This window comes from Barbus barbus, assembly GCF_936440315.1.
Source record: "Barbus barbus genome assembly, chromosome: 20".
Classification (NCBI taxonomy): Eukaryota; Metazoa; Chordata; class Actinopteri; order Cypriniformes; family Cyprinidae; genus Barbus; species Barbus barbus.
In genome coordinates, this window is record NC_136748.1 from 15,702,419 (window position 1) to 15,718,246 (window position 15,828).

General features: G+C 39.9%; 1 protein-coding gene and 1 pseudogene across 2 annotated transcripts in view; one reads left to right on the forward strand and one right to left on the reverse strand.

Annotated features, from left to right (window-relative positions):
* LOC306886729 (usherin-like) overlaps positions 1-15,828 on the forward strand; it is a 249,435-nt pseudogene that overhangs the window by 146,389 nt on the left and 87,218 nt on the right. The gene's annotated exons all lie outside the window — the stretch shown is intronic.
* On the reverse strand, positions 5,407-8,666 carry LOC306885920 (uncharacterized protein). The gene is made up of 2 exons (XM_079442740.1): positions 6,471-8,666; positions 5,407-6,086 (listed from the first exon to the last, which is right to left on the reverse strand). Exon 1 carries the CDS (start codon positions 8,581-8,583, stop codon positions 7,030-7,032), a length of 1,554 nt encoding a protein of 517 aa, XP_079298866.1. The 5' UTR covers positions 8,584-8,666; the 3' UTR covers positions 5,407-6,086; positions 6,471-7,029.

The following is a 15,828-nucleotide window of genomic DNA, read 5'->3' on the forward strand; positions in this document are numbered from 1 at the left end:
CCTATTAGCACATACATTGTAATTACTGAGCCAGTATTTGCATACACTCAGATTGCACTGCATTATGGACCATCACCTCTTCATTATCATGCTTAGAGACATCCCCCTCCCCACAATGCCCTGCACCACTTCACAACTTCTGCTTTTGGGAAGAGTTTTACCTTTGTCTTAGAGCAGAACTACGTGAGCTGAGTAACATTCACAGCCTCATTGAGACTTTTTGTTCAGTTTCTTGTCTTGGATTCTGTTTTGTCTTCTTGAGTTGCACCATGTGTCGGTATATTTTATCTTGAAGCTTGTAATTAGTAGTCTTTATGGATGCTCAGCATATCTATCATAGGTTGTATTCCTCTCTAAGAGGATGTCAGAAATTGTCATGCCTTTTAGAATCTCTGCATTGGCTGCATTGTTGAGCACTGAAGAAAATGTCCATGTCTGATGTTTTTAATTAAATATGTTTACGTTTAGATTATAGGCATGGTTTGGGATAAAAAGGTTTTCGATAAAGATATGACAATGATATCACTTTATAAAGTGCTCGCTGAACTCGTTAAAACTTCACTGTGATAGTGATATCAGTGATAGTGATATTGATAGTGATATTTCACTGTGAAAGTGACTTTTTTTAACTATTTGTTGCAATTTGTTTTCAATTAAAACTCAAAATTTGTTGGATTGATATTTGTATTTTTATATGCAATGTTTAGATATTTAAGTTGGCCTAAATATATTTAATAAATAAATATTAAATATATTTAGAAATTGCAATAATATTTCACTATATCACTGTTTTTCTGTATTTTTGAAATAAATACAGCCTTGATGAGCAAGAGACTCAAAGTCAAAAACCTGATAAATAATTTACCTTGTTTTTGAGTCTATAATATAGTCCTAACATAATATATTATCAAAACAAACTATTTAAACTGATAGAATAGAATAGAATAGAATAGAATAGAATAGAATAGAATAGAATACTAACTGAAGCAAAACTTAAGCTGAAATCTGTAAGTTAAATATAAAAAAAAACATCTAAACATCGTTATGAAGTGCAGTTTGTACAATGCTCTTGTGTGTGATGTGCATGTCTTTGTTACCGTTCTTTGCCCATCCTCCGCTATTTCCAGCACTTAATCAAGCCACACTTCTTTAATACATGAGAACGTTTTATGTCACATGTCATTGCGTTTGCGTTGTCTCTCGTGTTGAGCGCACCGCAACTATTGAAGTATTCAGTTTCTACAGCGACTCATTTGGTGCACATCGTTCTCTTTCTATGAAACCGGTTCTAACTCTGTCGTGACATCAGCTCTATAGCGGTTTGCCCGAGCATTGCTATTATTTCTCTTTTACTGGTGGCATTCAATCAAATGGCTTCCCAACTCATTTTTGTGTGCAGGAGGCACATTATTTCTTCTGTGTGGTCGCGCGCGCGCTCAGCTTAGAGGGAACATTGTGTGGGAACCCTGTATTTAAGGTAGCCCGTCGGGCAGGGCAGTGATACATTTTGGTAACCTGACTGGAAAACGCGCTGTGTGTTTACATCAATGATACATTTACATTTACATTTAGTCATTTGGCAGATGCTTTTATCCAAAGCGACTTACAATTGGGGAATACAAAAAGCGATTAATCTTGAAGAGGCAATCAGACAGAGGAAGTGCTCTTAACACCAAGTCTCAGTCATTGTTCAAATAAGTACAAGCTAGTAAGCGGAGAGAAAGATAGAGGGAAAGGTTTTTTGTTTTTGTTTTTTGAGTTTAGGATGAAGTCAAGTACTGCCGAAAGAGATGAGTTTTCAGTTGTTGCTTGAATATTGCCAGGGATACGGCGTTCCGGATAGGGGTGGGAAGATTATTCCACCAGCCAGGAATGGTGAACGAGAATGTTCTGGAGAGTGATTTTGAGCCTCTCTGTGATGGTACCACAAGGCGTTGCTCACTAGCAGATCTCAGACTTCTGGAGGGGATGTAGGTTCGTAATAGTGAGTGGAAGTAGGAGGGTGCTGAGGTAGTGGTAGTTCTGTGGTAGTTCTGTACGCAAGCATCAGTGTCTTGAACTGGATGCGAGCTGCCACTGGTAGCCAGTGCAAGGAGATGAAGAGAGGTGTAACATGCGCTCTTTTGGGCTCGTTGAAGATCAGTCGTGCAGCTGCATTCTGAATCATTTGTAGAGGTTTGATTGTGTTTGATGGCAGACCAGCCAGGAGAGCATTGCAGTAGTCCAGTCTAGAAACAACGAGGGCCTGGACAAGAAGTTGTGCAGCATGCTCTGTCAGAAAGGGCCTGATCTTTCTGATGTTGTGTAGTGCAAACCTGCAGGATCGAGCAGTCTTTGCAATGTGCTCTTTGAAGGTCAGCTGGTCAAAGATTACACCAAGATTTCTGACCGAAGTTGATGGGGTAATCATTGATGAGCCTAACTGAATCGTGAAGTCATGCATGGTGCCACGACGCTGTTGTGGTCTGCAAACACTGCTCACCCTTGGTGGAGTTTATGATTATTAAGTGCTGGCCTTTCTATCTACCGAGGGAATATACAGCTATACTGCTCGTTGCTGTATACATCCCTCCCAGCTCCAACAACAACAACAACAGGAGTGAGGCACTAAATGATCTGTACCAGCATACCAGTGAGCAGCAGACAGCCCACCCAGATGCTTTTCTCATCTTGGCTGGGGTTTTCAACCACGCAGACTTAAAGAGTGTGTTCCCAAAAATACATCAACACATAGACTTTGCAACAAGGGGAAAAAACACTCTGGACTTTGTTTACACTACCCAGAGAGGAGCTTACAAGGCCCTCCCCCTCCCCCACCTCGGAGCCTCAGACCACATCACTGTCATGCTGTCATCCTCATTTGTATATCTGTATAGTTGTATGTACATATGTTTAAACTGTATTTATCTGTATTTAAACGTCTACTGTCAGTGTCTTAAATGTTAACTGTATGCACCAAGGGTCTGAGAGTAACGCATTTTCAATTCTCTGTATGTATGTGCCGTACATGTGGAAGAATTGACAATAAAGCAGACTTGACTTGACTTGAAAGTTTCACTTTTTGAAATAAGTTACAAATAAGTTACAGTTTTTGGGGGGGCAAATTCAGACTTCATTATCTTATTTTATGTAACAAATGTGAAAGTGATCGGATTGTCAAGAAAGCTGAGGTTCTAAGCTTTCAAATGATACCATATATGTGAAGTTCACTGTTCCACAACATATTAATTTTTTTCAATAACTTTGATGCAATTTTGGACCCACCGGTGGGTCCGCAGGCAGGCAGAGCTGAAGAGGTTAAAAATAGTATTTATTCCTGTGATCAAAGCTGAATTTTCAGCATCATAACTCCAGTCTTCAGTGTCACATTAACCTTCAGGAATCATTCTAATATGCTGATTTATTATCAGTGTTGAAACTGTTGTGCTGCTTCATATTTATTTGGAACCTGTGTTTCTTTTTTCTTTGATTCTTTGATTAATAAAAAGTTTAAAAGAACAGCATTTATTCAAAATATAAATATTTTCTAACAATAGAAGTCATTACTATCAATTTTAAACACATCCTTGCTGAATAAAGTTTATTTAACTTTCTTTAAACTTTTTTAAAGTATCTTTAAAAAAGAAAGAAAAAAATGTCTGACCCCAAAATTTTGAATAGTTTATATTGTAACACAAAATCTCTATTTTGACTAAACACTGTTCTTTTTAACTTTTTGTATTTTAATTTGTAAATTAATTTTTGGGCTACCAAAATCTGAAGAGTACCTGCCTGAAGGGCTACCAGGGATTTAGAAATTTTGCGAGCCCTGTAGAAACATTTATTTTTGGGGGCTACTGGAAAAACTGGAATGATTAAACATCATTTTAATTCATAAGTTGTTGTTAGAGAGACAGTAGTGCACCTTGTGTCCAAAATTTGATTGATGAGGGATGTCATAAAAATTCCACCCCCACCTCTCCCTCCCACCATAACTGGACACCTGTTTGGACACCTGTTCGGACACCTCTTCGTGTACACCCCCCACCCGTCTAAGTGGCCATCTGTTTATCCAGCCCATCGAAGGAATTTATGACTGAATGTGTTTTTGTGTGGGCCACTGAAACTGTTATGTGCTTTAAACTTTAAATTGTGAAACAGTGTTAAACGGGATAAAGGGAAGTTTTTATGAAAGTATTGTTTGACGAACATGTCAGATGCTTTTTTTGTTTTATTTTCCAACTTGTAACAAACTCTACCTTTTCCTAAAATTGTTTTACAGGGAAAAACAGTCATTGCTCATTTTGTGTGTATGTTTGATGTTTTTTCGTGATATGTGTGTGAAAAAAACTTTCATAAAAACTTCCCATTATCACAATTTCAAGTCTTTTAAATTGTTTCACAATTTAAAGTTTAAAGCACATAACAGTTTCAACATTTCCTTGCGATCGATGGGCTGGATAAACAGATGGCCACTTAGATGGGTGGGGGGTGTCCAAACAGGTTTCTAGTTATGGGTGGGAGGGAGGTGTGGGGGTGTAATTTTTTACATCCCTCATCAATCAAATTTTGGACACAAGGTGCACTACTGTCTCTCTGTTGTTGTTTTTATGTGACTGTATGTGTATTTAGTACTGTATTGTGTTGAGCATTGCAAAAAGGAAACTGACGCTTTCATGTATATGGGCCATTTTACAGAATTGGTGCAAACTGCTGTCCCACAACCAAAAAACACAGTTGAAAAGCATTTATGTATTCAAATACTAGATGTTTATTAAGAGACTTCGATTATCTATTGAAACCCACAATAATATTTAAAATATTAGTTATTTAAAATATTAGTAAGCTTAATATATATAAAATCATCATTTATTGGGTACATTGAGGTGGCTGTCCCGAACCCTAACAGAAAATATTGAAATTTTTCTTTTTTTTTTTCTTTTTGATTCTTTTTAAAAGTTTAAAAAGTTAAAAAAATATTTATTTATATTTTCTTTGTAAATTATGAAACAATGTAAAAAAATAAAAATCTGTCCTGCATTCACTACCGATACTGAATGTTTAAGTCTATAGGCCGAGACTGATTTTAATTAAACTCATAAATTTATGATCAGTAAATATTCCTGTGCCCCCTCTCTCATAGCTACAACGTGTGATTAGAAAGCTCTCGTCATTTTGAGGTAAATGTGTTCAAAAATCTGTGTGTAACTTTAAGGAACGTCACTTCCGAACACCTTTTTTGAGAGTTATTCCATAACATTTCGTTTTTATATGTAAACCACTGTTCAGATCTGTGCTAGTTAACCATGTGCTGATTAGCATCTTTGAGCTAGGTTCAAAATGATCTAAACTGGTCACAACCGAAACAGTCTGTAGCGCATGGCTCGGTTTCTAGCTCTTACAATTTCAGATTTTGGACCAGACTCAGAAGATTTTTGGAACGACTCACAGAAGCAATTATTAGCAAAGATGATAGTAAGAATTAATAAAATGAATGAACCACTCAAAGTATTGGTATGCAGCTAGTTTATGAAAAGGTAAGTGTATTTTTTTCTTTGTTTGATGTTTTGCATATGTTGTATTTTCTTTTCGAAATTGGCAGAAATGAAATAAAATAAAAACAAATGGATAACAGTAACACACAGTATTTGAAATGGATGATAAACACAGAAACAGTTCCCACACACAATTCCCAATGTCAGTTTCTGAAATTTGACCTCAGTGTCTGAATTTCAAGTTCTCAATCTCAAATGTCCCAAAAAAATATTAATGTTCATCAAAAATGAACTAACGAGCTCAGTCCATGAAGAAGGAAAAAACTTGAATTCTTGACTTCAGGAAAATCCAGGTAAATTGGAAAAAATATGCAATGTGTGTAGTTTTGTCCTACCCACTCAGAACTTTGTTTCTCACAACACTTTTTACAGGTTTCCAGGGACGAAATGATGGGATGGCTCGCCAGTCCAACCAGGGATAGGAAATCCACAGCAGGACAGAAATCTCGGAATCGGAATGGAACGGAACGGAATCTCAGCAGCAATCCAGGAACTCTCAACAGAGAATTAAATCAAAGGAAAGAAAAAATATACCAAAACAAAAAACCCGGCCTTGAAAAACAAAGCCAAACACAATTATTAGCATCTCATTCAAATAAACCTTTTTAAACAATCAATATGACTCTCTTCAATCATTTAAATACATATACATGCTAATCACCATGTGCTCGATTAACACATTAATCTATATACAGAGCTAGCAAGCTAGCACCGCATGGCACACACTTCCCAACAGAGAAAAAAAACACAATCTCAACAAATAATACATCTCTGCATTATTTAACGTAAGTACATACAATCACATAGTATATTATAAAACATTTTCACATTTTTTTCATATTATTACCCACTTTACCAATGCGTTGTTCACATTACTATTACAAAACAATATTCTCATTAGTCAAACACACTTCTCATAAAGAAAATAGTACTCACCAAGGAGAAATATGGATCAAGGAACAAAAGAAAAACTATTTTCCAAAGGAAAGATTTGAAAATTTCTCCTATCTGTTCAGTTCACAGCGCGCTCAGTTTTCACGAGGCACTTCTCACACGCGAGCTCTCTAAGAACTAATAACTCACAAATCTACTGTGCTTGTTAATAATTTATTGATAAATTATCACTGTTCATTCTTTACTCACTCAATTGATTTAATATCACTCGTGTCGTTCACAATCTCTCTCATCTAGTCTCAGCTTGATACCGATCTTTTTCTGGAAGCTTCTCAACTGAGGGCGGAGCTAACCTTTCACCTCACCAATCAAATTAATTCAGAAACGTTTTTATATTCTTTGAATTATTTATAATAAAATAAATACAATTTATGTCTTATTCTTCACTTACTATTAGTTTCATAACGATATGAATAAACTAATACTAATTAATTAATACTAGTGATCCAAACTAATGTACTGGGTTACACTCTCCCCTCCTGAATGTATGCAGGTCCCTCTGCATGCTCAAGGTTAAAGGGTTTCAATAGGGGAGTAATTTCTAAGGGCCTTCCAAATTGGTAGTAATCGCAGTACTCAGACTTGACAGCAGGGATTGGATAACTAAACTAAGGGGGTTACCCAGTTGCGGGTACTGAAGTCTTTTGGGGGGTTCACATTGTCTCCTTGAACGTCTAAGACCTCCACCAGTTTCAGTTAATTCACCCTGGTTATGTAGAGAGTCACAAGGAGTGGCACTTTCTGTTTGAGGGGAAAGGATACTTCCTTCTCGGTGTACATTTCCAGATGATTGTTCACCATCAGCATCCAATTTCTCACAATTCCTCATCGGTTCATTTTCATTTCCAGATCTATCAACCGAACTTTCATCAAGAATTTCAACTTCAGGCAGATCTGATGGGTTCCCTTCTACCAATTCCTCTGAAGTAGGATGATCAGCCTTCTGAACATTGGAGAATTCCATATCAGGTAAGTTTCCATTTTCAGCAGGTTCTTTCGGGCTAGGACATTCTTTATCCTTTTCCATCACAGGTTCAGCACCAGGTAAGTGGACGGTCCTTCTACTTCCAGTGGAAGAAACAGGTTTTGGGTTTGACAGAACTCGGGTTTCAATCTCGAAGGACCTTTCAGGAGCATAATGGTCAACTGGATCATAGTCTGACTCTGAACACTCGCTCACACTCTCAAACTCCTCAGGTTCCTCAGCACATCTGGCTCTGGTTCTGGGTTTACGAATCACTTTTCTTTCAACAGACTCATCAGATATCCACAGGAATCCACAGGGCAACAGCAGATCCCTGTGCAGAGTCCTCAGAGGTCCATTCTTTCTTTCTGGAGTCACCGTGTAAACAGGTAAATCTCCTGCCTTCTTGATTACAATGTAAACGTCAGGCTCCCACTTGTCTGCTAACTTGTGTTTTCCTCTCAGGCGTATGTTTTTCACCAATACACGATCACCAACTTCAAGGGTGGAGGCAACAACATGTTTGTCATACCTCTTCTTGTTTCGCTCCGCTACCTTTGAAGCATTTCCCGTTGCAACCTTGTAGCTTTCTTCAAGTCGCTTCTTGAGATCTTGTACATACTTGGAATGGGATCCAGACTTATTATTGACAGGTAACCCAAATGCCAGGTCGACCGGTAGTCGTGGTTGTCTCCCAAACATTAGTTCGTATGGAGAGAATCCAGTCACATCACTCTTAGTGCAATTGTATGCGTGCACAAGTGGTGTGACATAATCTTTCCATCTTGATTTTTCCTTGTTGTTCAGGGTTCCCAACATCTGCAGCAGCGTTCGATTGAAGCGTTCAACTGGATTGCCTCTCGGATGGTATGGAGTGGTTCTGGTCTTGGATATTCCAGCACATTTGCACAGTTCTTTAATGGTGCGAGACTCAAAGTCAGTACCTTGGTCACTATGGAGTTTTTCTGGGAATCCGTAGTGCACCAGAAAATTGTCCCATAGACATTTGGCTACTGTCTGAGCTTTCTGATTCCGTGTCGGTACAGCAACAGCGTACTTGGTGAAATGGTCTGTTATTACCAGTATATCCTTGGTGTTACTTTGGTCAGGCTCTAATGACAGGAAATCCATACAAACTAGCTCTAGCGGTCTGCTAGTTCTAATGTTCACCAATGGAGCGGCTTTCTCTGGTAGGGTCTTTCGTCGAACACAACGTTCGCAGGTTTTGACCTTCTTTTCCACTGCTGAGGCAATTTTAGGCCAGAAGAATCTTGATCGAACAAGGTCGAGAGTCCGTTCGATGCCCATGTGACCCATTTCATCATGGAGCTCCCTTAAGACTGCAGAACGAAGATAAACAGGTAATGCCAGCTGGTATGACGAGTTTCCTTCCTTTTGGCTTCTCCTGAATAGCACACCATTTTTCAGTTCCAGCCGATTCCATTCTTTGAACCATAGAATTAATTCAGGTGGAATGGTCTTGAAACAGGGCTTGTCATTTAACTCCAGCTGTCGGATAACTACTCCAATTTCTGGATCCATTCTCTGTCTTTCCCGCAGGTCCTCCTCAGACAACTGGGGAATCTCCGTGAAATTATAAGTATCCTCTTGTTGGAAGGCTTGTGGTAAAGCTTCCACATCAATAGCAAGGGATTCCACCAAGGTCACTGGAAGATGTGAAGAACCAGGGTTACCACACAACTGACCGAGATGGTGACGTTCACAGATAGCTTCAACGGCTTCTGCAGAAACAACCATTGAAGGGTCTTCTGTCAGATGATGGTGAGTGAACTGTTTAATTCTCTCCATCTCTTTTTGTGTCTCCAGGTCATCTAGAACTTCCTCTTGTGGCCTTCTAGATAGTCCATCCGCATCTTGATTTCTACTCCCAGCTCGGTATTGTATCTTGAAAGTGAATGTTGACAAACTTGACAGCCACCTATAGCTGGTGGCGTCTAGTTTTGCGGAGGACAGGATGTAGGTCAACGGATTACTGTCAGTTATCACAGTGAAATCAGTCCCGTACAAATAATCGTTGAATTTGGTGGTCACGGCCCATTTCAATGCCAGAAATTCTAACTTGTGGGCGGGGTAATTTGCTTCACTCCTGGTAAGTCCTCGGCTTGCAAAGGCGATGACTCTCATCTGTCCGTCTTGCTCTTGGTATAATGCTGCACCAAGCCCGGTGGTACTGGCATCTGTGTGCAACACATATGGGAGTTTGGGGTTAGCAAATCCTAATACTGGAGCAGAAGTGAGTTTCACAATGACAGTATCAAATGCCCTTTGACTTTCTGGCGTCCATCTTTCACCAAACTGTTCCTTCGAACTGAAATACTGTTTTGCTTCGTTTGTCTTTTTCTTGCGAACTTTCTGTAATGGAGGATACCCAGCAGTGAGATCATTAAGAGGCTTCACTATTTTCGAATAATCTTGCACAAACCTTCGGTAATAACCAGAGAATCCGAGAAAAGCTCTGAGCTCCTTAAGCGTTTTCGGCCTTGGCCAGGTTTTGAGGGCTTCCACTTTCGCTGGATCAGTTTCAACTCCACTCTGCGAAACTATATGGCCTAAGTACTTGACAGAGGTTTGGCAGAACTTGCACTTCTCAGGTGAAAGCTTTAGCTTGAACTCACGCAACCTTTTGAGCACTTCTTTCAGACGAGCTTCATGTTCTTCCAGAGTTCTTGAGAAGACTATCAGATCGTCAATGAACACAAGCACTTCCTTCCGATTGAGATCTCCCATACAACGTTCCATCAACCGTTGAAACGTGCTAGGTGCGTTCGTGATTCCTTGTGGCATCCTATTAAATTCCCAGAAACCTAATGGGCATACGAAAGCGGTCTTCTGCTTATCAGACTCTTCCATTTCAATTTGATAGTAGCCCGACTTTAGGTCGAGGACTGAAAACCATCTTGATCCGGTCAAGACTGAAAAGGCTTCTTCCAAGTTAGGAAGGGCGTATGCGTCTTTGATTGTCTGGGAGTTTAATTTCCTGAAATCAATGCACAATCGCACAGAATTGTTCTTCTTTCGCACCACAACTATAGGAGATGAGAATGGAGACTCTGACTCTCTGATAACTCCAGCTTCAAGAAGCTCTTGGAGATGCTGCCTGACTGCATCCACGTCTTGAGGGTGAATTGGTCTGGCTCTGTGCTTGAATGGTGTCTCATCACTAAGCTTTATCCGATGCTTCACTTGGTCAGTGTGTCCGTAGTCCAGATCGTGTAATGCAAAGACATCAGGCATCGAATTCAACAGTGATGTTATTCTCGCTTTCCACTCTGGCGTTAATGGAGACTCTCCAAAGTCAATTGGAATCTTTGACAGAGGTGGCTCTGTCTTCTCACTTCCAGTATCCACTTTAGAAGAATCTTTTTCCATCACTCGCTGGACTGCATGGATTTCAGCTATCACAGCCTTTGATGGAATTACTAGATCAGTTTGGGTGTCATTTTTCACTACTACTGGCAACTGAGCAAAGCGATGCCTTGAAGGTAGGCTGTGCAGACAACTTGCCACCATAAGACCACCGGGTAAGGAAACTGTGGTGGGCGGCTCCACTACGACCCATTTTTCAAAAAGAGGACTTCTCACTTGGACTAGTCCATCCAGAACTACAGTGCACCCTGCCGGTACAACTTCTTGTTGATTCCCTTTCAACTTCACACATCCCACAGTTCCACTGGAAGCGTGCAATTTCCTCTTCTGCAGCACATTTATCACAGCTTGATAGCCATAATAAAGTGACTTGATAACACCCGTGCCCCTTTGAGTGCAATCGGCATACAACACATCAAGCGAGTTGGTACCAATTAGAATCTGTGGTATGTTTGCCAGGTCTGGGACTATCAGAGCTAGCGTCGGGACCTCGGCTTGCACCCCCAGGAAACTTTCGGGAAACTTTAAGTTGAGCTCGACATAACCCAAATAGGGTACGGCTTGTCCGTTGGCTCCTTCTACTTCAAGGAGATGCTCCAAGGATTTCATGGGGTGCTTGCACAGGTATTTATCATAGTAGGACTTGGGAATGGTTGTCACCTGCGATCCAGTGTCTAGAAGGCAGTTCACTTCTCTTTCTTCAATTTGGATTCTGGCGGTGCACCTGGTCCCTACTAATCCAGTAGGTAATTCACAATGTGGAGATTCATGAGCATGCTGGTGCAACAGATATTCATTCTTATTAGGGCATTGTTCTCTTCTTCCCGTCTCTGTCCGCCCCGCAACTGAGACGGATTTCAGTTTAAATGGTTAGTGTTGGAGACGTTCTGCAGATCCCATCTGGCCTGTCGCTCTCTTAACTCACGGCGCTTCTCTTCAACCTTGCGAGGGTTTGGTTCATTTTCACAGTTAACAGCAAGATGTCTATCCTCTCCACAATGGAAGCAATAGCCAGGACGGGGTCTGCTGTGCGATTGCCAGGTGGGTCTTGAATTTCTATCCATCTCAGGTCCCATCGGTGTGGGTCGGTACTTTTCAGGAAAAGTGCTCAAAACCGGAGACTCTTGATATTCCCTCTGCGCTCTTGGGACAAGATGAGCTTGAAGTTCAGCTATCTGCTGCCTCAATTCAGAGAATTCCTCAACAGTAGGACTGATCTTTCCTTTACGAACTGGCTCTGGTTTCATCGCGGAGATCTGGGCTTGGAGTTTTGCAACCTCCTTCTTCAGGGTTTCGACTTCAGACTTTTCAGCTTTACTTTTGGACTTGGTTGACTTCGGCTTTTCACTTGACTGGCCTGACACCTCGTAAGTGGAATCTTCAGATGCATCACTGTAGCACACAACCTGTTGATGGGTCGCTGTTCGTAATTTAATTGGAACAGTAGAATGTCTGGTTATTCCGAGATGCTTCCTCATCCTTTCTTCTTTTAAAGTCTGTTTGTCCTCTGCAGTACGAATGAGAACTACCAGCTCAGCGAATGAAGGGGATGTGACTCTCTTTCCTTCCAGCTGCAACTCAGTGATTAGGCTGTTGTCCCAGCAACCTCTGCAAAATTGCTTGAGAAGGCAACGGTTCCGTTCAGCTTCAGCAACACCACCTCGTCTAATTGCCACACTCAGCATTACATGAAGACGGTGAAGGTAGGTGGAGGATTTTTCCCCTTGATTTTGCAAGGTGCTAATGAACTTCGCAAACAATTCATCTCCATCTTCCACTGAGCCATATACTGACTCCAACAGTTCCAAACACTCTAGTGGCAGGGCATACGGACCGATGTGTTTGACAACATCCGAGGCTGGAGGCAGTAGGCTGTCGAGAATCTTCCCAGTCTTGTGTAGATCAGAGAGAGACTTGTCATTCAGTAGGAAATCCACACTCGCACGCCAGGTGTCGAAGTCTGGTTCATGGCTTGGGCGAGGGATTCTTCCTGAAAAGGATTTCAGTCGGAAAGTAGCATGCGAAGAGGACAAGGATTCACTGGTCTTTACTACATGCTCCATCACTACTCGTTGGATTCCTGGTGGACTCAAAGCACTAACAGGTAGGTTCAAGGAAATGGTCTCTGCAACACTGGCGTCAGAACTCTGTATGTTATGAGGGGACTGTGCCAGGGTGCTCCCCTTGGCTGGGTTTTCAGGTCCTTGGGTTGGAACACTCAATAATGGAAAGATCTCTGGTGAGGGTATTGCAGCTGTTTCTGCTTGTCCCTGTTGCGCATTAACAGATAGTCGACATTCCGGATTCAAATTTGTGGGGGTACTCACTCGCACACAACTGTCATCTGCAGGCTGTTCACTTTCTGGAAACATCAACGCAGATATCTTCTGCAGCTCGCACTGGAGCACTTCCTGCACAGTTCTTCCACTGCCTCTGGCGATGGCCTTCAATTCTTCCAGGTACTCTTCAGTGATGTTTCCACCCGTTTCAGAAGTGTATACACTACTCAGGCTGCGTACCTGGAACACAACATTAGCATCTAGTGTGCTTCTGATAGTCAAAGGCAGTGAGGCTTCTAAATTGTGCATGGCAGACTCGTGTGAGAATTCCACAATAGCACTGTGGTGATACTCTGACTTGGGATCGTCAATGATTACGTTGCGTTTGATGGACCCATATTTTAGCAAGCAGTCTTCTATTTCTAAATCTGGGTCAGAAAGTGTTAAGCCACTTACAATGACTGCTTTCTGGACGTTAATATTCTCACGTTTCACTATTTCCATATCTGCCTGTTTAACTGATTTCCTATAGAGCAAGGGAACGTATTTTTCTTACTTTTCACTTAAGCTCTTTGTCTATTTGTGATTATCAAGTTTTAACTTTTACACTTTGCTGCAATTTTGCTCCTGGCTGGCTCTCGCCAAGTTTTACATGTAGCGCATGGCTCGGTTTCTAGCTCTTACAATTTCAGATTTTGGACCAGACTCAGAAGATTTTTGGAACGACTCACAGAAGCAATTATTAGCAAAGATGATAGTAAGAATTAATAAAATGAATGAACCACTCAAAGTATTGGTATGCAGCTAGTTTATGAAAAGGTAAGTGTATTTTTTTCTTTGTTTGATGTTTTGCATATGTTGTATTTTCTTTTCGAAATTGGCAGAAATGAAATAAAATAAAAACAAATGGATAACAGTAACACACAGTATTTGAAATGGATGATAAACACAGAAACAGTTCCCACACACAATTCCCAATGTCAGTTTCTGAAATTTGACCTCAGTGTCTGAATTTCAAGTTCTCAATCTCAAATGTCCCAAAAAAATATTAATGTTCATCAAAAATGAACTAACGAGCTCAGTCCATGAAGAAGGAAAAAACTTGAATTCTTGACTTCAGGAAAATCCAGGTAAATTGGAAAAAATATGCAATGTGTGTAGTTTTGTCCTACCCACTCAGAACTTTGTTTCTCACAACACTTTTTACAGGTTTCCAGGGACGAAATGATGGGATGGCTCGCCAGTCCAACCAGGGATAGGAAATCCACAGCAGGACAGAAATCTCGGAATCGGAATGGAACGGAACGGAATCTCAGCAGCAATCCAGGAACTCTCAACAGAGAATTAAATCAAAGGAAAGAAAAAATATACCAAAACAAAAAACCCGGCCTTGAAAAACAAAGCCAAACACAATTATTAGCATCTCATTCAAATAAACCTTTTTAAACAATCAATATGACTCTCTTCAATCATTTAAATACATATACATGCTAATCACCATGTGCTCGATTAACACATTAATCTATATACAGAGCTAGCAAGCTAGCACCGCATGGCACACACTTCCCAACAGAGAAAAAAAACACAATCTCAACAAATAATACATCTCTGCATTATTTAACGTAAGTACATACAATCACATAGTATATTATAAAACATTTTCACATTTTTTTCATATTATTACCCACTTTACCAATGCGTTGTTCACATTACTATTACAAAACAATATTCTCATTAGTCAAACACACTTCTCATAAAGAAAATAGTACTCACCAAGGAGAAATATGGATCAAGGAACAAAAGAAAAACTATTTTCCAAAGGAAAGATTTGAAAATTTCTCCTATCTGTTCAGTTCACAGCGCGCTCAGTTTTCACGAGGCACTTCTCACACGCGAGCTCTCTAAGAACTAATAACTCACAAATCTACTGTGCTTGTTAATAATTTATTGATAAATTATCACTGTTCATTCTTTACTCACTCAATTGATTTAATATCACTCGTGTCGTTCACAATCTCTCTCATCTAGTCTCAGCTTGATACCGATCTTTTTCTGGAAGCTTCTCAACTGAGGGCGGAGCTAACCTTTCACCTCACCAATCAAATTAATTCAGAAACGTTTTTATATTCTTTGAATTATTTATAATAAAATAAATACAATTTATGTCTTATTCTTCACTTACTATTAGTTTCATAACGATATGAATAAACTAATACTAATTAATTAATACTAGTGATCCAAACTAATGTACTGGGTTACAAGTCCCTAGCGAAACATTTGGTGGAGTTTCGGAGGTGACATCTTTGTTTTTGTTTCTTTTTTGTTTTTTTGCGGGGGGGGGGGGGGTGTTATCCCATAGAATTGTTACTACCAAAACAGTCACAACCGAAACATAATTTGATAATTTCATAATTTTTTCGGTAGTGACAAAAGGGAACCCATAATCCTCATATTTCGGTGAAATAAACAAAATTTATTACAGTTGTGCAACTTTTTTTTTTTTGTATTTTAGTATGCGAGTTAAAATTATAATGCTTTAATGCGATATGGTTGCTACCAAAGCATTACTGTCACTACCGAAAATGTGCTGTGACTACCGAAACATGGGATGTTTTGTCAAAAATAAAGTATTTATTTTTTTTGAATTATCAACTAAGATGTTATTATATTTTTTGGTTAAGTGTACAGTGAAACAATGAACCCTTAACTT

Bases quoted from the DNA above. Each gene is read 5' to 3' on its own strand.
- LOC306885920 (XM_079442740.1), bottom strand. From the start codon at position 8,583: ATGGATTTCCTGTCATTAGAGCCTGACCAAAGTAACACCAAGGATATA.